Here is a 24,931-nt window from a genome sequence, read left to right as displayed (position 1 = left end):
AGTGCTTGGGGACCACTCTGGTGTTGGGAGTTGAACAGGGCACCTGTGATGCAAAGAAAATACTCCATTGGACTGAGTCATCTCTGGTTTACACGGATAATTCTTTAATCCTCATGCAGAGCCCATGAGATGGGTTTGATTGTTACACTCCCAACTGACTATTTAGCCCTCTGTTGGGGCAGAATTTACATCTGGGCCCTAGAATACTGGTCCCCTCTTCAACCCCCACCCTGTGAGTCCCTCTGGGCACAGGGAACCAGAAGGATCACTGAGGGCTAGCTATGTCTACTTCTTGCAGGCCTGATCGCAGTGGAACCCAGAAAGAGTCTGACTCTCACATCTTGAAGACCTTATTTTGGAAAGCCAATGTGTGTTTCAAAGGGGTGTAACTTTTATGGGTTTGTTCCAGGGAGAAACTGTGCAAAACTTACTGGAGTGAGCAAAGTCCCACACCACCTGCCTACCTTTACTCTTTCTCCACCTGGGCCCAAATTGCCGTGACCTGGAGGTGTGAGCAATTTGTAGACTGAGAAACACTTCATATCACATTCATTTTTATTTTATTTTCATGAAAGTCAGGGCTGTTTGGACTGATGATTAAAACTATGTCCATTTTTGGGGGCTAGAGCAATAGCACAGCAGTAGGGCATTTACCTTGCACACAGCCAACCCAGGTTTGATTCCCACTATCCCATATGGTCCTTCGAGCACTGCCAGGGGTAATTCCTGAGTGCATGAGCCAGGAGTAACCTCTGTGCCTCACCGGGTGTGGCCCAAAAAGGAAAAAAAAAATGTCCATTTTAGACCTTAGGAGGGAAATATTGGCTCAGATAAGAAGACCTTAATGATGGCATTTTCAAGACTTATCCAAACCTCCCAGTCTTGACCTCCTGTAAAGTTTTCCATTAAATGTTCATCACCCCAAATCTAGACACTGCTATGCCGTGTCGCTAGCTAATTAGGTCACAACACTCGGCCTAAATTTGTGAGGAGTAAAAACCTAAGGGCTTGTTTTTAACCTGAGCACACATGAATTACAGATTCAATCATTTCTAATATTGAATCTCATTTCTAATATTGAAATGAGATTTGCAAAAGATCATTTTTGTAGCACCCATAGTCATTCTTTGTAATGTAACCTGAAATTTATTCTGCCTCACTGTGGTGCCATGATTTGATTTTCACTTTTTGATGTGGTCTATGAGAAATGTAGATTTGGGTGATTTGGGTGGGAAGAGGCAGAGTCTGTGAGGTGATGCCTCCCCACACCTCGTCAGCCCAGCCTGTTCTGGGGGCCGTTGTCCCTGGAAGAAAACGTAGTTCCTAGACTGGGAATATACAGGAAGTAGAACCTAATCAGGAAAGGCAAAGTCCAGACACCTTCTCCTCCATCCTACTGACAGCAGGGCAGTGTTCCAGCTAGGCTCTGCTGCTTCTCACTAGCAAATCTCCACTCACCCCCACCCCCTACTCTGGCCTCTTTTCTGGGCCTAGAGTACTGTTCTTCCCTTTACCCCCAACCCTAGACCCCTCAGGGCACAGGGAACCAGAAGGATCCTTTGGGGGACAACTGTGTCTACTTCTGGCAGGGCTGAGCATATAGCAGAGGTTGAGGATGTTGGAAATATAAAGGCATGCCTTTACTTTCCCCTAAGGATAGCTCTGGAACTGAAGCCCAGTGTTTTCGAAGGACATTAATCACCACATACAGAAAAAAAAAAGATTGTTACATGTGTGCCAATATACTAAAATACGGTAGAATTAGCCCATGTGAAGTTCAGCAACTTTTTCTTTTGCTAACATCTCAAAGATGTCATAGATATTTCTTCTCTCTGGTTTTAGTTTTGTTCCTTGGTCTTTGTTCTTATATAACAATGCATTATGCACTATAGGTAATTTTTATTCTTTTTGATCCCACTTATCACTTACCACATTTTACCACTCCCACAGCAGCCCACCTCTGGCAACCTCCAATCTGTCCTCGTGGTATCTTGTTGATCTTGGGTTTTGGTGTTTTTCAGGGTTTTGTTGTTTGATTTCTAGATTTAGTTTATAAGAGCTTGATCATATGATATTTGCCTTTCCTCTCTGACTTATTTCATTTAAAATAATGTCTTTGAGGTTCATCAACATTTTAAAGTGAATTTCTTTCATTCTTATGCCTAAATAAAATTCCATTGTGTGCGAGTGTATATATGTTTATTATATGTACATATATTTTATATATATACATTCCTTGATAGACACTTGAGTTGCTTTGATATTTGGCGGTTGTAAGTAATGCATCTTTAAACATGGGGTGCACATATCTCTTTTTTTGATTGTTTTGTTTTAGGGCCACACACAGCGATGCTCAGGGTTTTTTCCTGGTTTTGCACCTAGGGATGACTCCTGGTGGTGTTTAAGGGACAATATGTGGTACAGGAGATTGAATCTGAGTTGGCTGCATGCAGACAAGTCCTTTACTCACTTGGCCATCTCTCTGGCTCAATTAACAAGCTTTACAAATTTGTATTTTTATTTTCTTTGGGTAAAAAGGCAAAGTGAAATTGCTGGTAGTTTTTTTTTAATATTAAGAGAATTATTGAGTACTATGAGAGGTAAGTGGGTTGGAGCGATAGCACACCAGGTAGAGCGTCTGCCTTGTGCAAGGCGGGCCCAGCTTCGATTCCTCCATCCCTCTTGGAGAGCCCGGCAGGCTACCGAGAGTATCTCGCCTACACAGCGGAGCCTGGCAAGCTACCCATGGTGTATCGACATGCCAGAAACTATAACAACAAGTCTCACAATGGAGACGTTACTGGTGCCCGCTTGAGCAAATTGATGAGGAACGGGATGACAATGATACAGTGATGAGAGTTAAGTAGTTCAACTTTTATTTTTGAAAAACCTTCATATAGTTTTCATTTCCAGCACTGACAGTGCATGAGGTTTCTCTTTGTCCAACACCCTAGCTCATACATGCTCTCTCTCATCTTTTTGAAGGCAGCCACTCCAACAGGTGTGGGGTGACATCACATTGTGGACTTGATTTCCATTTCCTTAATCATAAATCATGATGAATATCTTTTCATCTTCCTGTTGGCCATTTGTATGTCTCTTTGAAAAACTGTCTGTTCATAGTGCATGCCCATTTTTAAAATTTAATCACCATGAGATAGTTACAAAGCTTTTATGTTTCAGTTTCAGTCATACAATGATCAAACACCCATCCTTCCAACAATGTACATTTTCTACAACCAATGTTCCCAGTATCTCTTCTGCCACCCCATCCCACACCCTGCTTCTATGGCAGACAATTTCCTTCTTACTCTCTCTCTACTTTGGGGCATTATGGTTTGCAATACAGAACTGAGAGGCCATCATGTTTGGTCCTTTGGCTACTTTCAGCACACATCTCCCATCCCGAGCGATCCTTCCAACCATCATTGACTTGTCTATCCCTTCTCTATCCCAGCTGCCTTCTCCCCTAGCTCAGGAGGCAGGCTTCCAACTGTGGAGCAATCCTCCTGTGCATGACCATTTTTATTTTATTATTTTTTTTTTTTGCTTTTTGGGTCACACCCCAGCGATGCTCAGGGGTTACTCCTGGCTTTGCACTCAGGAATTACTCCTGGCGGTGCTTGGGGGACCATATGGGATGCCGGGGATCGAACCCGGGTCGGCCGCGTGCAAGGCAAACGCCCTACCCGCTGTGCTATCGCTCCGGCCCCCTGCATGACCATTTTTAACTGGGATTTTTGGGGGTTTATTGTGGTAGTTGTACTGGCTACTAATACATATTGGACACTAGCAACTTATTAGACATATTTTATCCCATTTTGTAGGTGACTTTTGAGATTTTATCAATAATTTCCTTTGTTGTACAGAAGTCTCTTAGGTTCACACTGTCCCTTCTCTTTTGCTGACCTCATTGCTATGACACATGTCAAGGAGTCTGTGGTCTATGTTTACTTCTAGGTGCTATATGGCTTTAGGTTGTATATTAAAGTTTTTAATCTGTTTTGAGTGTGGTGTCAGTGGTCTAGTTTTATTCTTATATATGTGAGTGTCCGATTTTCCTAATTACTTTTACTGAAGTGATTTTCCTTTGTGCCATGTATGTTTTAGATACTTTTTAAATTAATTGACCTTATATGCATGGTTTTGTTTCTAGCTCTCTGTTCTGTTCCACTGATCTCTATGTCTATTTTTATGCCATCCCTCTAAGATGCAGGAACTACATTGTTCCTCCAAAGATTCTTAATGGGAACATTTTAGGAATAGTGCTCAATGTACAGTTATTCATGGTATGATTAAATTTTTTTTTAATTACCTATAACTGGCTGTCTTCCCCAGGGCCCCTCGGAGGGGATGGGCTCTAGCTTCCCTCCCCACCCCGAGCAGAGCTCCTGGTAGCCAAAGACCACCAGAACCTAGCTACAGCTATGCTCGAGGCCCCTCTCCACACTTTTGGACAGGCCTCACGCATGAAGGTACCGGCAGAGGAACCCAGGTGTGTGTAATTCCATCAATGGCCAACATCCAGAGACTTAAAAGCGAGCTCCCAGAAGTGCGTGGCCGCTTTGCAGATGCGCGATATCTTGTAGCCTCCTTCTCCCTCTGGGAGAAACGGGCAAGCTTCTGAGAGTTTCCTGCCCACATGGGACAGCCTTGCAAGCTTCCCATGGTGTATTCATATGCTAAGTCCAGTAACAAGCTGGATCTCATTCCACTGACCCTGAAAGAGCCTCCACTGCAACATCGTTGGGAGGGCCGAGTCGAGAGAGACTTCTAAGATCTCAGGGAAAGGACAAATGAGAGGTTACTGAGCCCGCTCAAGAAATGGACGATTAATGGGGATTTCATGATAACTTGATGAAGACCTGTTAAACCTCCTGTTCCTATTGTGGAAGTCTGTGGCCCCTGGGGGAAATGGAGGTGAAGCCTGGTAAAACACAGTTTATTCATCTGTGGGTTCTAAAGACAGGAGATATGACTTGTGGGATCAGTAGTGAGATGTGAAGGTGAGGGATAAGGGTAGAAGGCAGAAGACAGGAGCAAAGGAATGAGTTTTAGGGCACAGTATTTCTTGAGGGTACAGCATTTCTGTGTATAAGGCAAGATGAGACTTGTAACAGTTAGGGCTCAGCTAGTTGGATTAATCCTAGGGGACTCTCACTATGAGGGTGGCTCTCAGTTCCGGAGCACCCACATCTGGGATGATTAAGGCAAAGCTAATCCTTAAGGAAATCTCGAAGGGCACCCAGGTGAGATAGAAGAGATCTGGATGTGAATTGGTGCATTTCCGTGTTCAAAGCCCACAAATAGTAACATACTTATTTGTAGATGAAACTGGTTTGGATTTTCCCCGAGAACCCAGTGGAATTCTGGCTTCTGGCTCTATAATGTCTTATTCTGGCTGGCTTCCTGCTGGTTTCCTTCCAGGAACTGGATGCCACCCTCACCACTGTGTCTTGGTTCTTAGGATGTAGATGATGGTCATCTTCCACATGTCCCTAGGAAGAGGGGCTATCGCTCGAACATACCCCTTGATGAAGGAGTGAGACACCGATGGCCCATTGTCAACCTCCATTTCTCTGTCTCCAGCACCATGTGTTACAATTAGGCTAGCGTGTTTTCCTCTCCAGATTGCTCTTTCCATCATTCCCAGAAGTCCATTCCTGTCTTCCTGTGCAGTCTCTCAATTTGTCTTGTGTCTGCCACGGGGCTGCCAGATCTATGTCTATTCCATCCTGTTTCTAGCACATTAGTTCTGAAGTTCATCCTCAGAACTTCTCCCTTGTCTAAGAGCTTCTCCTCCTGGAGAGCAATTCCTTTTCCCACTGCTCTCTGCATGTTTGTTCCAGCTACCATTTCCCACCCACCTGCACAGACTCCACATTTGTCCTCCATTCATTCAGGCCTCAGGTTTATTTTGTGATTTCCTGAGAGATTTTACTCTCTCAGCTCAGATTTTAGCCTGTCCACACAAAGGTTTTCTTGGCCAATCATGGTACTTTCTTCTTATTTCTCAGAAACAAGGGATGCACTCTGGAAGTGAACAGCATGCATTAGCTATGATCTTCTCTGGACAATCCCAGGACTAGTAGTTTCCTTGAAATTCTAAGGCTCTTGAGGACAGTCTTCCTGTGGCAGAACTGTGTGGATTGGTATTGATGTGACATGAGATGGATCAGAGATAGCTCATGGTTGGGAGGACATTCCTGTGGGCCATCATTTTCTGTCTTGGGAGGATCAGAAGAGGAATGTGTTAGTGGGAACAATCAGACTTGGTTTGCAAAACCAAGTCTGAGAGGACTTTAAAACAATGACATGGAATATCAATTGTGTGTGGCAATTGACTCAGATGCTGGTTCTCTGGGGAGATGAAGAAACTTGAGTTCAAGACACATTTGAAGCAAAACAAGACGGGATGTCTTAGGATAGGGTGGGTGGAGATAAAATGGGAATCTGGCTCTCTCCAACTGAGTTCACGGGGAGCGAGACCCCAGCAGTCCTGAGGGGGGTGGAGTGCAGGACCATTCAAGCATGGCCGGGTAAGGCAAGGCAAAGTGAGGGTCAATTTTGTTGCTATTTTCCAGGAGCCACAGAGAAGGTGTAACAGGAAGAGGTTGGGAATTATGAAGATAATTTCTTGGAGAGACTCCCATGTCATATTACTCTCCAATGTGGCAAGGCCCTGCAGTTCCCTCTGGCCTCAGCCAGAGTGTAAGGCTTGGAAGGATAATGCAGATTTTGGCAAATGTCTTTCTCAAAAGTCTGGGGGCCCCCATGAACCTGTGAACTCAATTGGTGACACCTGAAGCAGGCATGGGTGAATTTGGGGGAGAATTTGCCTCCTGATATAGCCTGTAAAAGCATTAGGGGTAGGCGGGTCACAAGTGAGCCTGCCCCAGAGGGCCTTCTACCAAAAATTAGGGCATTCCCATCACAGGAGACAGGAGCTACTCTCTGCGTCTCGATGCTGGGGAGGCCGATGGAGAGTGAGGCTGTCCCTTTCATGGCTCTGGCCTCCAGATACTCCTGAGGGCCGGAGCTTCTGAAGAAGCAAGGAGAGTGGGAGGAACTGGCTGTGGTCATGGAATTTTGGTATGAGACAAAGTTATACTTTATTTTATATATATATACATAAAGCCAAGAATCTTGCAACAGTTTCTAGTGCCAATTAAATTTCTTTTCCTGTGAACTTTTAGACAATGTATTTTGCCTATTTTTTCCCCTTTATAGTTTTCTCATTGACTCAAATTAAGACTATAGTTTCTAATTTTTTGGCGGGGATGGAGGGTTTGGTCCATATTCAGCTATGTTCAGGGCTTGTTCCTATCTCTTAGGTCTGTAGTCTACTTTGATTACCTTCAATATTTGCTCAGGAATCACTGCTGGTGGTGCTCAAGAGATCATATGTGGTGCTGGGGATTGAACTCAGGTCAGCCACATGCAAGACAAGCTCTGTACTATCTCTCTGGCTTTCTTTTTTTTAAATTTTTTTTTTATTAGAGAATCACTGTGATGTACAGTTACAAACTTATGAACTTTTGTGTTTGCATTTCACTCATACAATGATCATTTACCCACCCCTCCATCAGTGCCCATTTACCTCCACCAATGATCCCAGTATCCCTCTCACCACCCCCACCCCATTCCCCACCACCCCACCCTGCCTCTGTGGCAGGGCATTCCCCTTTGTTCTCTCTCTTTTGGGTGTTGTAGTTTACAATAGAGGTATTGAGTGGCCTTCATGTTTGGTCTGTAGTCTACTTTTAGTTTGCATCTTCCAACCCGAGTGGGTCCTCCCAACATCTTCTACTTGGTGTTCCCTTCTCTATCTCAGCTGCCTTTTCCCCCAGCATGTGAGGCCAGTTTCCAAGCTGTGGGGCAGACCTCCTGATCCTTATCTCCACAACTCTTGGGTGGTAGTCTCCCACTCTGTTATTTTATATTCCACAGATGAGTGCAATCTTTCTATGTCTGTCTCTTTTTCTGACTCATTTCACTTAACATGATACTTTCCACGTTGATCCACTTATATGCAAAGTTCATGACTTCATCTTTTCTATTTATTTATTTATTTATTTATTTATTTTTTATTGAATCACCATGTAGAAAGTTACAGAGCTTTCAGTCTTAAGTCTCAGTTGTACAATGCTCAACACCCATCCCATCACCAGTGCACATATTCCACCACCAGGAGCCCCAGTATATCTCCCCCCCCAACCTGTGTAGTTGATAGATTTCACTTTACTTTGATTAACTTCAATATTTCAACAAAATACTCATTATTATTGTTTGGAGTTTCCCCCCAAAGTCAGACCTGTTGAAAGGGAACCATTTGATAATGTTTTCCATTGCTAACAATTAAGAGATATGAGGTCACGCAGCTGCAACAGCAGCCGTGCAGTTTTGGATTTATGTATTTTAGCAACTAAGTCCAGGGAAATTTCTGCCAGAAATTGCATCACTGCAAGCTTTTACTTCCCTTTTGTGGTGCTCCTAAAATGGAAAAGCCGAGAGAGAAAAGCTCTTCCCTCCTGGTGCAGCATGAGGCAGTGGATCAGTTCATAGTCTAGAGACATTTCTGCAAGCTGCTGGTGCCCAGAGTAGTTTAGCTGGCCTCTGGGATCATGCTCGTGCAGCAGTAGAAAAGGCCGACTTCATCTTTTCTAGCAGCTGCATAGTATTCCATTGTGTAGATGTACTAAAGTTTCTTTAAACAGTCATCTGTTTTTGGGCACTCCAGTCTTTTCCAGATTTTGGCTATTGTAAACAGTGCTTCAATAAACATAGAAATTCAGATGTCATTTCTACTATACCTTTTTGACTGGATTTCTGATTATGTTTTTCTTAAATCAGTCTTCTACTCAAAGATAATTTTTAAAAACTTTCTCAATTGTTGGAGATGTGATTCAATGGTAGATGACATAGCTTGCATGTATCAGAGACTGGGTTTGCTGCCTAGCATTAAAAAAACTTCCTAGTTTTCTTCTAATAATTTATGTCTTAATTTACAGACAAATTAAATTTATACTCCACCTAGGGTTTCATTCCTAAAGAATTTGAGATAAGGAAGCTGGAGTGATAGCACAGCGGGTAGGGCATTTGCCTTGCACACGGCAGATCTGGGTTTGATTCCCAGCATCCCATATGGTACCCCGAGCACCGCCAGGAGTAATTCCTCAGTGCAGAGCCAGGGGGAAGCCCTGTGCATCGCTGGGTATGACCCTCCCCAAAATAAAAAGAATTTGAGAATTTGAGATAAGGACACAACTTATTTTTTCTTGGCCTGCTGTCCCAGGACTCAAATGCCCTTTTAAGTAAGTCTCCCAAAGATGTGGCCTTCTCATTCAAGGGGAAGAACATCTTTTCCTTTCTGTCTTAGTTTCTCCAGCTAGGACCTACAAATTAGACTGATGAAAAACTACAAGAGGAAAAAGGTGATTGATTAAAATGATAAGTAACTAAAAATGTGGTCATAACTTGAGGATACATACTATCCAAAAAACAAACATTGCATAGAGAAATGCAAAATTCAGGGAAAAGAGTCTGAATTTCTAGGGTCTGCAAACAGTGGGTTGAAAATTATGTGAGAGGACTAATAGTGGATAAGTTGACAAGGCTTGTTATGTAGATTCTTCTGCTGTGCTTCTGTTTTGGGAAGGTTTGAGAGATGTCTCCGGTGACCAACTTCTGTCCTCTCTGGTAGAGGAGCAAGTGGGAACATCTTTACACATCCATATCCTGATTTTAGGTAAATACTGGAAAGGTTTTCCTAACACCTGATCTTTCCCAATCACCTTCAACTCAAAACAATCTTCATGCCAAATGGTAACTTTGTGTGTGGCATATTCTATCCCTCGTCAACTCCTAAATCACTCCTCATTTCTTCCTTGCTCGATGAAACTCAGTATAATGTTACCTTATATGTTTTTGTTTGCTGACCTTCTCCTACTAGACTATAACTCTTCAGGACAGCAGTCACCCAAAATGTCCAATTAAAAATATTTAATATTTTTTTGCTCAAATGTCTGTTTGTTTTATGAGATGGTGCAGGCTGTGATGAAATAAATAATGGGAGAAAGTTGGTTATTTATAATTTAGATGGATCCAGTTCAGCAAAGTCCTATATCCCAGTAACAAAGTGGGTTACTGTGAAAGATCCTGACTGTAATGATGGGAATTTTAGACTGTACGCAGGATGATGTTGAAATCACAAGAAAGTGAGGGTTAATAGTGTTGGGCCTCGCTCTGGGTGTACCAATGCCCCATTTCCATACTAGGAAGGTCAGAGGTTGGCTTACTGAAATGGGATTGTACCAAACAGAAGGTTGAGAAGCAATCTCTATTATTAAAAACAGGGCAAAATTGCTACCTGAGACTGAACCTGGGATTAAGTAGAATTAAACAAAGCTAAATAACTATTGCAAAATGAACAAACTGAAATAGTAGCATTTACCCAAATGTACTGTGCTTAACAAGGCAGGAGGAACAATGAGCAGGGCTGCAACTAAATTTAGACATTGCAGTTAAATTTACTCATCAAAATATTGCAGATATTCATAGTCACATCACTTCTATTTTATCTATTTCTAGAAATAGATGCCATCAGCCTGTCTGAAATAAGAATTCACATGCACACATGTTATTGTATGAGAATTAGAAATAAATTTATGTTGGCAATAAAAGGAGAGCATTTTTTCTGAGCAGCAGCTTGATTTGGAGATATCTTTGGAGTTTCTTGAGATTCTAAAAATATCCTGTATAATTCTCTTGAGTATATGAGCTCTGAGAAATTTCTGGAATTTCTGACACTTGCAAGTTTAGAGGATCAAAGATTGAGTCTCTGAATCTGCCCCAGATGCCGCTGTCTCTCTAGGGGAGGACTTGTTTGATGAGTGTTTGTGGGGTGAGTGGTTTCTCCACAAACCCATTCTGAAGACTCACTTCTTTCCACCTCTCTCCCCCAGACGTAGCACCAAAGGAGCAAGTCTGCTGCCAAAGCCTCCTGGCCCAACTAGATTAGATGCTGAACGGCGTCTCACTTATATAACCAGTGAGATTCTGACAGTTACCCTTTTGGACACTGTCATCCATGACTGATTTTTCCATCTGTTATCTTCCATGTCTGCAGATGGAAAAAGAAATCTCATCCTTATTAGGGATATTTAAGGAATGACTTACAGGATGCCTCCTACTATCTAATGTCTTTGTAGCCCGCTGAGACCCTTAGGGATTGAGAAGCTTTGCTCAGCTAAATATATCACTTAATACAGCAGGCACAGGGCAGAGATGCAGTGGGCTTTCTTTTTAAAATTAAATGGATAAAATATAGATTTTTATGTACACAACTTGACCTTCAATAAATCTGCTTTTAGAGAGAATTTGGGACGTATTTAGACATTTGGATGTTCTTTTAGAAAGTATTTTGATAGAACCACAGTTATAATATTATTATAAAATAAATGACTAAGCATAAACATAAAAAACATTTATTTCTCTTAAATAATTTTTTTTCTGAGTCACGATGATTCAGTCTCCGGTATTCACAGCATCTGAACTTTTAGATCCAATTTCTTTTCCCACTCCCTGTGATAAATTGAATGGCAATGTAGAGCTTATCTTTATAGTCTTTTACTTAATTTGACAAGAACATATTTCACTTAGAAGCACTGTATTGTGACAGTAATTATTTTTCATCTGGCTGATAGAAAATAATTCAAAGAATACTTGCAGAACAATGCTGAGGACTTATTCTCTCTCTCTCTCTCTCTCTCTCTCTCTCTCTCTCACTCTCTCTTTAATCATTCAGCAAATCTTCAAATCCCTGTTTATTTCCCCCTGTATTCTGTTACCTGTATGGGAGTTGATTGAATTTAACAAAGCTCCTCTGGGCTCTGTTTTGGAGACACCGTAGGTGTCTTTATTACCAAGACGTTAAATTAAGTTTGTTTTCAAGTAACCCCTCCCCCTCAGTCACATCTTGCCTCCAGCATCTGGCTGGAGCACCTCCATCTCCAAACGTTTTTGCTCCCTCCTGTTCCCCATCTCCCTCCCTGTGGCGATCTCCTGTCCCTTGCCGACGTGGATTGTACTCTCTGCAGCTGGGACTCTGTCCAACTCCTTCTATCAGAGTGCCCCAGGTCACTTTTTCAGGATAATACCTGGCACTGTATACGGGCTGGAGCGATAGCACAGTGGTTAGGGCGTTTGCCTTGCATGCGGCTGACCCGGGTTTGATGCTTCTGTCCCTCTCAGAGAGCCCGGCAAGCTACTGAGAGTATCCCGCCCGCATGGCAGCCATACTCAATATGCCAGAAACAGTAACAACAAGTCTCACAATAGAGACATTTCTGGTGCCCGCTGGAGCAAATCAATGAACAATGGGAGGACATGCTACAGTGCTACCTGGCACAGGGTAAAGTGTTCTGTGGATCAGATCGACTGACATAGATCTCTTTCTGGGCATTTGCATACCACTGAGGTTACGTCCCTTCTCCCAAACCTCTTGATTTTATTATATTTCCTAACTGCAGAAATTGGAATAAAATCCAAAGCGTCATGGAGCTAAAGAGGTAGAACACGGGCTTAGGCACTGCCTACGCCACCCCTCCCCCTCCTCAAAAGCACCACCAGGAATGATCTTGAACCAGGAGTAAGCCCTGAGAGCAACTTGATGTGACCCCAAAATAAAAGAATGTTTTTCAGAGCATCAGCTCATTTAAAATTACATTCTAACTCATTTCTGGTGTGTCTTGATTAATACTGTTCTTGATCAGGGCCTGGAAAGACAGTAGAGCAGTAAGGTTTTTGCCTTGCATGTGACCGACCCTGATTTATTCCCAGCACCCATATGGTTCTCTGAGCATCACCAGGAGTGATTCCTGAGTGCAGAGCCAGGAGTGACTCCTGGGCATCATCAGGTGTGGCCCCAAAACACGCAAACAGAAATGCTATGCTTGATGACTTTGTATGTCATGCCACAGTCATAGCCAGGAAGAATATACTTCATGTTACTAATTAAAAAAAAACTTAACCAAAATTTAAAAAATGAAGTGTGTCATCAATCTATATCACATCATTAGGCTGCACTAAGATGTGCCAATCAGAGGTGTGGTTTGCTCAACTCTGTTGTGAAGACGCCTGTGGGCACCTGGCCGTGAGTCCTGCTGACCGTGCTGAGACTCAGGCCACTGTTTTTGCAGGATGTTAGTGTAGTGTCTGGGAGTTGACGTTTAATAAACTGGCTCTCTTTTCCTGTCTTTTTAAGGGAAGCCATCAGTCGCATTTGTGAAGCTGTTCCTGGTGCCAAGGGAGCCTTCAAGAAGAGAAAGGTACTGCCATGGTCTCTCTGTATCCACCTATATCTTCTCTGTTTTCTTTCTCTTCAGTCTCCATACAGTATCCTTAATCACACGAGCCCCTTCAATTTCTTTTTTCTGTAGCCTGGGTTTTGCTCTTTCCACAAATACAAAGTTCTGGTCTGCCACGTGTTGAAAGCCTCCGAACTCCCACTGCCACCAAGGCTCAATACTTCGGGAATGCACCCAAAGCCCAGAGATGTAAAGACAATGGGGGTCATGCACACGTATCCAGGGGCCAGGCCTCCTCCCAAGTCCTTAGATGCTTTCATCCATTCACAAAACAGCTCTAACATACACACCCATGCTGCTAAATGCCTCACAACTCACTTTCTGGATGGACACAAGGGAGCGAGCAGCCTGAGATCTGTTAGCCAATTCCCGTGGTGTGAATCCTTCCACCACAGCCGGTTTCAAGCTCTAGCGAGAAGTTCTTGAACACTGAGTTGGCAGCGGCCATACAGTGGCACATCACGGTGTCAGCTGAGCTTCCCACAGTCCCAGTGAACGTGGATCACCTGCTCTGTGGGTGATAGTCAGGGCAGCCAAAATGAAGGGGCAAGCTTTGAGTACTTAGTGTTTGTTTGTAAATGTCTTTCATTGCAAGTTTTTACAAATGCGTTTGTAAAGGCTGCTGATTTTAGGGGCAGTAAATAAAATTCCTAGAAATAGAATGATCTCTCATGAACTGGTATGTCAGCTCTATAATCCCATTGATGCTCCTACTTTTACGGAGGATAGTTTTGGGGGCCTGTGATGAGGCTGCAGCAGGTAGCTGGCAGAATTTAAGCCTAGACCTTTTGGCTCCAGGGCTACCCACTCACTCCCCTTTTGTGGCTTTTATATCTGCGAGGAATTTGAACCACATGGAAAAAGAAAAGATTCGATTAACAGGAAGCATAAGAAACTGTTCAGATAAGGGTCTCATGATTACATAATGCAAGACCCACAATACAACTTTTTGTTGCTTAGACTGAATTTTGGGGCAGTGTCCCCTTGAGAGTCTCCAAATATGAGGCTAGGACTTGGGGTCTTTCTTCTACCCAAACTTGGGGACATTCAGAATCCCACAGAGCAATCTAGCTTTAGTCAGAGAACTCTCCATAAAGTTCTAAATACTGACCTGTATTTAGCGCAGCCCACATGGGACTTGGGGACCAAGCAGTTATTCCAGGATTACTGAATATAGGAGCTAGGGGGCATCTAAGAGAAGATAAGGGGAGCCTCCGTTGACAGAGCAGAGGACCCTAGCCACCAGCTTGTCCCGGGTTTCCTCACAGTTTTATTCGATGAAGAAGGTGGGAACAATGTAAATTTCTGACGCGCACCACAGCTATATTTTATCAAGATCTCCAGGATGAGACCTAGGCACCTTTATCTTAAATTATTTTTGTTGGGGGGGGACACACCAGGCTGTGCTTAGAGCTTACTCCTGGTTCTGCACTCAGGGATCACTTCTGATGGGCTCTATGGAGTACCAGAGATCAAACCTGGGTCAGCCACTTGCAAGGTAAGCACCTTACCCGCTCTGCTGTCTCTCTGGCCTGGAATCTCTATTTTTTTAAGTAGATCTGGCATCAGTTAAAAAATAATATATGTATACCTGATTAATAATGAGTGTTAAATATCAAAACAAGGCATGGCCTAACTGGAAAAGAATGGGGAGATTAGCAATGGACAGGTGTTAACAGTGCCTAGGAAGGTGAGGGACTGTCAAACACATCCATATATCCACCTGTACCAAGGACATTTCCAATGAACTGATGAATGTACCGATTTGAATTCAACCATATTGTTCTAGCTTGCCCTGGCTTGAGTCTCATCAGATACTCATCAGACCATTTGTGAGAGCCCCAAGTCGTTTGTATTCCATTGTCTCATCAATGAGCATTCTCGCAACTCCAGGGGCGACTTATTAGCACTATGACTGGTCCCCTTTACTCAGGTATGAGTGGCTTCAGTCTTGGAAGATAAAATCCACCCCTGACTCTGCAAAGGTTTGAGTAGATCCTGGGTTATGTAATTTTCTTTTGTTTGTTTTGGGGCCACACCCAGTAGGGCTCAGGGGTTACTCCTGGCTCCGCCTTAGGAATCACTCCTGACGACGCTCTGGGGATAGTATGGGATACTGGGCGATGGAACCCAGGTTGGCTGCATGCAAGGCAAGTGCCTACCCACTTATACAATCACTCCGGCCCCATTTTCCCCAAGTTTATGTGTGACCACATCAGCCGAAGATATCAGAAGTTGCTTGGAATATTGCTACCCCTGACTTTTCTGCAAGGATTCCCAACTTAGAGAATAAGTGTCAGAAGTTTTACTGTTTGCATATTGAACATGTACAGTTGCCTTAACATAACGAACAAGATTGAATCTTAAGTAAAGGGCAAAGGCGACTTTGGCCATACTGCCTTGAATGCGTCCTATCTCATCTGAATCAGTGAAGGCATGGGAGAGAAGAATGTCCTAGAGGCAGACCCTGAAGGTGTGGCTCTCGATGAACCAGATACTAAGGTGACACTGTTTGACTTCACAGCCTCCCAGCAAAATGCTGTCCAGCATCTTGGGCAAGAGCAACCTCCAGTTTGCAGGCATGAGCATCTCCCTGACCATATCCACCGCCAGCCTGAATCTGCGCACACCCGACTCCAAACAGGTCTGTAGTGCCCAGACCCCCGGTTCTACCCCTCTCTATGGGGATTTCCCAGAATTCTGTTTCAGCTTCCCCCTGTCTCTGGTGAACACTTCGTGTAAAACCTTCATCAAGTTTTGCATCCTTGGGCCATGTCCAAGGGTCACCGAAAGAATAATAGATGGAGTTAGTTCTCTTATAATATTGTTAATTATGATATATAAACATAAACCAGACATATGTAAGACTACACAAAATACAATTATGTATAATTCTGCTTAACTTGCTTTTTAGAGCATGAAATCATTGGTTTATTTATAGACATAAAAATAGGCATGAATGCAAGTAAAGTCTCTTCATGTCTCTGTCCCAGTTTATTTTCTCTGATACTTTGTTTCTTTGGCTGTTACAGCTTATATTTTATAATCTTTGAAATGTGTGGTCTCTTATGGTTGAGTGACAATAGTTTTTCTTAGCAATGGTGTGTTATGTTGTAGCGTCTCGGTGTTATAGTGGCATGGGGTTAATACCGTGTCTGTGTGTGTGTGCATGTGCACATGTATGCATGTGTGCATGTGTGTGTGTGTCTGAGTGATCCAGGGGAAGGAGTTTCTTGCTATGGGGTATGATGCATGTTGAGGTTCCATTGGACTGATAAGTTCCCCTGCTCTATCTTTGCTTTCTTTGATGGTTAGTTCCTTCAGTCACAAAGATAGGAATCTGAGAATCTGAGGGTCTGAGTAGCTGTCCTAGGTACCCACAGGATGATTCTGAAAGCCAAAGAAGGAAAATGCTTGTGGCTTTCAAGAAAGGCTCAATTTGGACCCCAGGGCCAGTGCTGTGAGCTGGAAGTCAGACACGTCTTATAGACAAAATGGTACAGAGACCTGTAAGTGACACATGTCCTGACTCCCACAGCTGTCACCGTGTGCATATTTATATTAGTTGATTTCCAAATTCCCCAGCAAGCAGGCAGCACTCCAGCTTCAGCTATTCCTCCACCCACACCCTGAAATGTTGAAATAAAGTCTAGATTCAGAGATGACATAGAGGGCCGTGCTAGGCACCGTGAGGGCTGTGATTTGACAGAACATCATTACACACTCCTTTCCTTTGTCTTGGCCAAGCTACTGTCCATCCCTGGCCTTTTCATGCTGACCCAGCTAATGGGCTCTTACCCATCAACTCTATTTCTTTCCTCCCGGCCTATGCTCCTTCTGTTTCTAAGGATCCTCAAATCATGGCCCTCAATTCAGTGTTGCTTTATCACCTAGCTGCCCTTTTATTTTATTCCTCACCTGGTGGAGGGATGTAAACTAAATACAAACATGGAAGTTCATAAGTTTGTAACTATACCCCATGGTGATTCACTAATAAATTTTTTTAAAAAAAATCCTCAACGCAACTCTCAGCAGAACAGTAGGAAGGTTCTTGTGTGGGGTGGGTGCACCTACTTCTCATCACCCAGCATTTTAGTCTAGGTGAGTGGAGAGGGTGTCTGGCTTAGGAATCTGGGGGTTGTCCAGTTGAGAAAGACTTGGAGGGAGGCTCTGTGGGGTAACGGTAGAGCAAAAAGCAGCTTGGATGAACGTTTCCTTCCTGACACAGGGGTAGAGAGAACACAGAAAGGCAATGTCTGCTCTCTGCATGGAGCTGGCACAGAGAAGAAACAAGCTAAACACGCACTCTCTTCTCCCTTGAGTTCCCTTAGCTCTTCCCCAAACCTGCCATACCGCAGGGACAACATACCACTGAACGGTAGTGATGGTGGAAAATACAGACCTTACCCCTTCCTCCCAATCTACTCTTCTCTTTCCTTCACAATTCCCCACTCTTAGCACGGCCTAAAAAGAAGCTCCTTCTCCAAAGTTGAACAAACAAAAATAAAATAAGGTCAAGAACCCTTTAAAGGTCACAGGTCATCATTATTTGGGGACTGTGATGTCCTGATTATGCTCCAAGAAAGACCAAACTTAGCTGGGTGTTCACTCGGAGACAGTCTTGCTGATTTTATTCATTTATATGCTCATGTCTTTCTGGCTCCTGCAAAGCTTTGCATGTGCCAACAGCTGAAGTAGGCATTTATAAATCCCATAGTGTATCTTGTAATTCATTTAGAATTTTGCTTCACATTTTTCCAGAGTCTAGTTGGAAAAATCCCTCAGATGGTAGCACTCCAGTGCTGACTCCTGTCTGGGGGCCTGTGGGCGCTGCCACAGAGAAACCTGGTTATGTTGAGATGGAGGCTAGAGCCCTGTTTCCACCCCCGGAAATTTACTTCAATGTCATTACATTGTCTTTAAGAAGATAAAAATAGCATGGAAGACTTATGTGGCTTTTTAAATTTAGGGCAGCTCCTAATTTACTTGGTGTCTATTAAATTCCACTGTATGCTGCAGTTCAACACTAATGGAAATTTTCCATTTTAAAAATTAACTTGGAATGTCCTCTCTGATTCTTAAATTGATAAATTGCAAGAGGGCCTGAGATGGCACCAGTTTGGAGTCTTGACTGCAGACTTTAAATTTATATGCCCTTGCTCCTGAAGGGGCCTTATGGAGTGTATAGACACACTTTTCCTACTCTATCTTGAGGTCTGGATGAAGATGACATTATCTCTGGAAACAGGAATGGCACAGTCAACTGTTCCAGTTTTTTCTTCCTCAGGATACAGACATTAAAGACTTGTGTTCAATTATAACACTGCCTAGCTCTGTTGGTACTTTGAATGTCTCGCCCCTGGGGCCCTCAGACCCTCATCTTTTACACACTCCATGTTACAAGGGGTCACAATGATCCCCACACGCCAGGCGGCTGTGAGACTCAAATGAGTTCATTCTTGCAAAGCAGCTAGTTAAGCAGCTGACACACTGTGGATGTTTGCTCAGGGTTACCTGTGGCTGTTGCTTGTATGATCGTTATGTTTATGTGGCTAACAATTCTGTCAATTTGTAGGAGACTGTCGATTCATATTGCCTGTCAACAAACAGGTGAGATAATAATGGCACATTTTCTTTCTTGTTTTGGACCACAGATTATAGCTAATCACCACATGCAATCCATCTCCTTCGCATCTGGGGGAGACCCGGTAAGTTCTCAGAATTGCTTTCTCTTGCTCTACTTGGAAAATTTTGAGATAGGTTCCACTCTGAAAGAGGACTTTTAGGGTATGCTCGGGAAAATTAACCATAAGTTTCCCTTTCTTTCCCCTCCTGATTTCACAAATTATCTTTGACTATTTTCAATGGCTGAGTCAAGATGAGAACTCCCACTGATTCATTGCATCAGCCAAGTGCTGTCCACCATCCCTGAAGTGTGGACAACGGCACATCTCCCTAGCTTTTTATACTGACATGTATTCTCACTTCACAGGGAAAACTCTGCCCTTCTCCCTGTCACTGTCCACTGGGTCCTCTGTTATTGCATTTTCTTTCTGCGCTCAGGTGAATAACTTGATCTAATATCTTTATGGCCATTTAAAATAGGCATTGTTGTCTCCAAATTTTATTCTGTTGCCTTTTAATGTATTTCACTGCTAACAGAGAAGGAGCTGCAGAAAGAAAAGAGAGAATGGGGAAGGTAGGGGGATATTCCGTTCAGGAGTCAGACTGATGAGGGCATTTGCTCCCCACATCTGGTCAGTAGAGCTGTGGTATGATGTCAGGGCCTTGCAAGGTGGAACTCAGAACCTGCTCCTCACGGACCCATGCTGAACTAGCTGTTGACATGTGGCCCTTGGGAGGAACCTAGGCAGAAAGCCAGCCACCGAAGAACGAGGTCCAAAAGGCATTTAGAGACTGGAACAATAGTACAACTGGTGGGGCATTTGCTTTGCACGCAACCAACCAATTGAACCTGGGTTCAATTCCCAGCACCCCGTATGATCACCTGAGACTGTAGGAGTAATTACTGAGTACAGAGCCAGGAGTAAACCCTGAGCATCTCTGGTGCTCAAAAAAAAAAAAGAGAGAAATCAGGAAAATATTGATATCTGGTCTCTCTACAATGAATGGAAGACAAGATTACACACACACTGTCATGTATTTCACTGGCCAGTGTATAATTTTCACCAGTCCAGGGAAACATTGAAATATTAAGACAACAGAATGTTTTCTTTGGAAATATATTTATTTCTTTTTTAAAAAATCAACTTGTTCTGGGGGCTGGAGCAAGAAGTACAGTGGGTAGGGCATTTACCTTGCACACGGCCAACCTGGGTTCAATTCCCAGCATCCCGTATGGTCCTCTGAGCACCGCCAGGGGTGATTCCTGAGTGCAGAGCCAGGAGTAACCTCCGTGCATTGCCAGGTGCGACCCAAAAACCAAAAAACCACCTTGTTCTGTATTCTCAAAAGATGATGTTTTGGTAAGAAAACCATTTTATGGTAAACGACTAATGACTTAGAAGTAATGCTTTGTTATTATTGTTCTTTTTTTCCACGGGAATGCTCCCCAAAGTGTATTTTTGGAAATTATATTTGCTGCCTTTGCCCTCACATATCTGTTTCCACACTTGCTTTTCCTCTTTTGTTTGTATCTAGTTTTAATTTTCAGAGCCTATTCACATGCCCAATGTGATGCTTGGAACCATAGATATTAAATGTTGAAGGTAAATCAACTTGAAAAATAAAAGGAAAAGGCGTTGTCCATATGCATCAGTAGTTCCTCTCAGGAGCTTGTAGCAAATTTCATCTTCGTGATGATTGTATTAGTGGAGATACAGCGACCTAGAAAGCAGTAAACCAAATGCATAGGCTTGTGTTGAAATTATGCATACAGGATGCATACAGGATGTTGAACTGTTTTCAAACTTCCCCTACATCTCCTTATTTGGAAATGGAAGCACTCACCCATTACTGCAAGTAATGAATTACTCTCCCAGTAATTCATGCCTTTTTTACCTTTTTTCTGATTTAAAAAAATGCATACAATGTCAAGGGTATGTATTATTGATTATTTTTCTGTGCCTCCATTTACCCAGTGAGAAAAATGGTATTTTGAAATATCAAGATTGATTAGAAAACACTGGCAATCCCTGAAAAATGACACTACAACTCTAGCCTACCGTTATTATCAGTATTAGAACACCATTAAATGAATGCCCGAATCATGGTTGCCTAGGAAGGTTTTGGGAGTGAAACAGAGATGGATAAATATAAGGGATACCAGCATCTCCACCACTGATGTTTACTTTGTGAATGTGTGATACCAATAACACTGTTTTGAACAGCAACATCATAGACAGCCCCATTATTCCAGAAAGAGTCAGTATTAATATCAAAGTTGCTCCACATCTCTTTTTAATTTCAAACTGAGCTTGATTGTAATTTTTCAAACTGGAGTCAGAGTGTCAAAAGAAACATTTCCTCTATGTCACTAGTGTTGACTCAAATTCATCTCGTTACTCAAATGTGCTGAAAATGATGAAGATATAAACTTTTTACTGGACTGCAAACTCCCGTAAAATTTGCAACTTAAATACTAATAAACGGACTAACGTTGATAACATTCAAAATAACACCACTTACTGTGATGGACAAAGTCTTGGGAAATGGAATCTTTGCTTCTAAAGTGGCTGTGGAACCTCCCCCTGCTGTGCAGAATACTTTGGTCTTGAACATCCCTCACAATCAATAATGCCAGACGATTCTCCCATGTACTTCTTCCGGCCAGGCCTACCCTCCTGACCATCATTGAACACAAAAGGGATGCTAAATGGGTTTAAGAGTGACAGCAGAATACAATCTGTTCTACTTCTTTAAAAATTCAGCACCTCCAGGGCTGGTAACCCAACAGCTAGTCTTTATTTGTTTATTTATTTATTTATTCATTCATTTATTTATTTTTATTGAATTATCGTGAGATACACCAATAACCAGTCTTGGCACAGACATTGAATGGCATAATGGTCACGCTGATGATTCTGAAAATTCTTTTTTTTTTTTTGCCACACCCCGCTGCATTTAGGGCTTACTCCTGGCTCTGTATTCAGGGATCACTCCTGATGGGGCTTAGGATACCATATGGGGTGCCAGTATTGAGCCTGGGTTGGCTGTGTGCAAGGCAAGCTAGTTCTCAGAATCCCAGTTATGAACATTTTCGTATTAATTTTTTTAATTATTGTGAAAGTGAAAATCACTGTATCACTGCTCATTGATTTGCTCGAGTGGGCACCAGTAACGTCTCCACTGTGAGACTTGTTGTTACTGTTTTTGGCATATCGAATACGCCACAGGTAGCTTGCCAGGCTCTGCTGTGAGAGCGAGATACTCTCGGTAGCTTGCCTAGCTCTCTGAGAGGGATGGAGTAATTGAACCCAGGTCAGCCACGTGAAAGGCAAATGCCCTACCCGCTGTGCTATTGCTTCTATTGTACAAAATTATAAATATATTACTGTGATATCCCAGAAAGTGGAGAACATACCTGTCCAATTTTTTGGTTCCATAGATCTCAGTTAGAGAAGGGTACTTCCTAAACCCCTTAGAGGTGAACAGCTTCTAAATCCAGGAAGAGTGTCCATGGTGACAAGCTACCATTCTTACTATTGCAAATAGCTTCAGAGCTATCAGTGATTTCAGTGATTTCCCTTGATGGAAATGACAAGAGGCTCAGGGCCTTTGACTTGACTGTTCTGTCCTCTACTCAGGTCAGTAGGAGAATGTAGCAGTGGGTAGAGACTTAAGCAGATTGAAAGCTAAGGTGGCTGCTGGTTGGAGAATGAACGAGAAAGCAGTGCATTATGGCAAGAACTGCAGGAAGAGCCGCCCTCCCTGCTGCTCTCACATGGTCATGGATAGGGTTGGAATGAAGCCTGGAGATGCAGGCGCGACCTCTCCCCAGACTTCACCCAGGTTCCCTCTTCCCTTTTTGGCTGGAGGGTTTTCTGGAGCAATGGAGAGAGAGGAGGCATCTATCCTCTGTGCACAGAGATAACAATGCAGGAGCTCAACCAGAGGACCTGTCAGATGCTGAACACACTGGAAGGAAATCAACGAAGCAACGGCACCTGGGGAACCTCTGCATCACGGGGAAGCCCTTTGACTACGGCTCTCTGAGACTTCTCCTGAATGTTGGAAATGTCAGCTTGGCAGGGAGCTCTTTCTGCCTTCAAGAATGAAGGGCGTTGTTGCTTCCCAGGACTGCTTGAGAAAGAGAGGGACACGTGGTTGCTGGGTCTCTGAAAGGTCATGGCTTTGTCTGTGTGCTGACCAGCTGGGAGGCAGGTAGGGAGTCTCACAGCACGTGAGGAAGGGGGAGGCTTTCAGAGCTTACAGTTGTGAGATTTTTGTTTTGAGGCGAAACCTTTGTTACTGTGAATAAAGTTCTGTCTGCTCATACTAGAAAATAGGCAAATTCAGAATCACTTCCAACCGTATCATATGGAAATGGAGGATCTTTATTCAAGTAATTATTTGGTCTCTAGCAGAAACGTGGGCATGTTTTGAAAGAGTGTTTGTAGCAGAAATGTTGGCATGATGGAGGAATCAGTGAAAATGCATAGTATAGGGGTAAGTGGGGCTTAGGATTAAGGACACAGGGGCATGGGTGAGGCGGGGGGAGGAGCAAGACTTTCCTCTTTAAGTCTTACAACACCTCAAAGGATTCAAACCACTGTTATATCCAAGGAAAGAAAAAGAACCATTAAGTCTCATCTACCCTCGAGGTGCTTGTCAACTAACCTTTGAGCATCCCCTGATGTGCGTCAAAGTGGACCCAGAGGAGTCACCGTGGCTTACTCAGAAATGCACATTTGACTTAACAAGCCCCGAAGGAGATACTCAGCCCAGTTCCTAGGTGGGCTGCTGAGAAGGCAGCGTGGACGGCAGGTGGTCATCTTGTTTCAGAGCAGAGCCTACAAGGGAGCGTGGAGGAGTCCCAGACACCAGCTCTCACATCTGAGACAGTGAGGTGGGGTTGTGTGGGGGTTGGGACTGGCAGCATGTTTTCCAAGCTCCCAAGGGCCCGATGCAAAGCTGGATGCCTCTCACGCCTTTGCTGCAGGCGTGGCCCTGACGTGCAGCCCCTGTGCTGGGTTCCGGGAGCAGAAGCAGGCGATCTCACCCTCAGTACCTCGGACAGGCGTTGGGACAGCACTGGGTTTCAATTGGGTCCTGTGATGTGTGTTGGGTCATGCTTTCACTCGTTTGTGGTTAGTGATGTAAACAACTCCCTTCTCGTTGACAGGACACAACCGATTACGTTGCGTATGTAGCCAAGGACCCCGTAAACCGCAGAGGTGAGCAATGCTGGCCCCCACCCCCCACCTCCCGTCTATCCAGTTAGGCTGAATGCAGCTACCAGGTTTTTCTTGTCACCTACCAGGGAAGGAGATCTTGGGTTTTGTGAGCTCCAACTTATAACTGTGTCTAGGTACTCTGTGGAGTCCGCCTGACCTGTGCCTGCTCAAACTCAGAAAGTGGCCTCTGACATAGAATAATTGTACTTCATCACTGTCATCCTGTTGCTCAATCCTGTTGCTCATTGATTTGCTCGAGGGGGCACCAGTAACATCTCCATTGTGAGACTTGTTGTCACTGTTTTTGGCATATTGAATGCCAAAATGGGTAGCTTGCCAGGCTCTGCCATGCGGGTGAGATACTCTCAGGAGCTTGCTGGGCCCTCCGAGGAGGATGGAGGAATCGAATCCGGGTCGGCAAATGCCCTACCCGCTGTGCTATTGCTCCAGCCCCTCATCCTACTTATTTGCAGGATATTAAAAAAACATAATGTGAGGATAATAACCACAGACTGTCGATAGAAACAAGGGCCAGGATGACTGGTCTGTGATAGAAAGTGTGCCACAAAGGGTGTGGGGTTCGGCAGTGCAGGTAGGGCAGAGAAGGGACCACTATTTCCATGATAGCTAGAAATGATCACTCTGGACAAGAACTAAGTGCTCAAAGGAGGTAAATGGATATGCATGATAACCTATGTGCATGTGTAT

At 43.6% G+C, this 24,931-nt stretch overlaps 1 protein-coding gene across 3 annotated transcripts in view; it reads left to right on the top strand.

Annotated features, from left to right (window-relative positions):
• SHC3 (SHC adaptor protein 3) overlaps positions 1–24,931 on the top strand; it is a 156,924-nt gene that overhangs the window by 87,200 nt on the left and 44,793 nt on the right. For all 3 annotated transcript variants that reach the window (XM_055129261.1, XM_055129262.1, XM_055129263.1), the window contains exons 4-7: positions 13,265–13,328; positions 15,892–16,011; positions 19,022–19,075; positions 24,172–24,223. In XM_055129261.1, coding sequence (XP_054985236.1) covers positions 13,265–13,328; positions 15,892–16,011; positions 19,022–19,075; positions 24,172–24,223 — 290 coding nt within the window. The remainder of the gene's footprint in view (positions 1–13,264; positions 13,329–15,891; positions 16,012–19,021; positions 19,076–24,171; positions 24,224–24,931) is intronic.

Source organism: Sorex araneus, chromosome 2 (genome assembly GCF_027595985.1).
Source record: "Sorex araneus isolate mSorAra2 chromosome 2, mSorAra2.pri, whole genome shotgun sequence".
NCBI lineage: Eukaryota > Metazoa > Chordata > Mammalia > Eulipotyphla > Soricidae > Sorex > Sorex araneus.
This window is presented reverse-complemented; position numbering and strand designations above follow the sequence as displayed.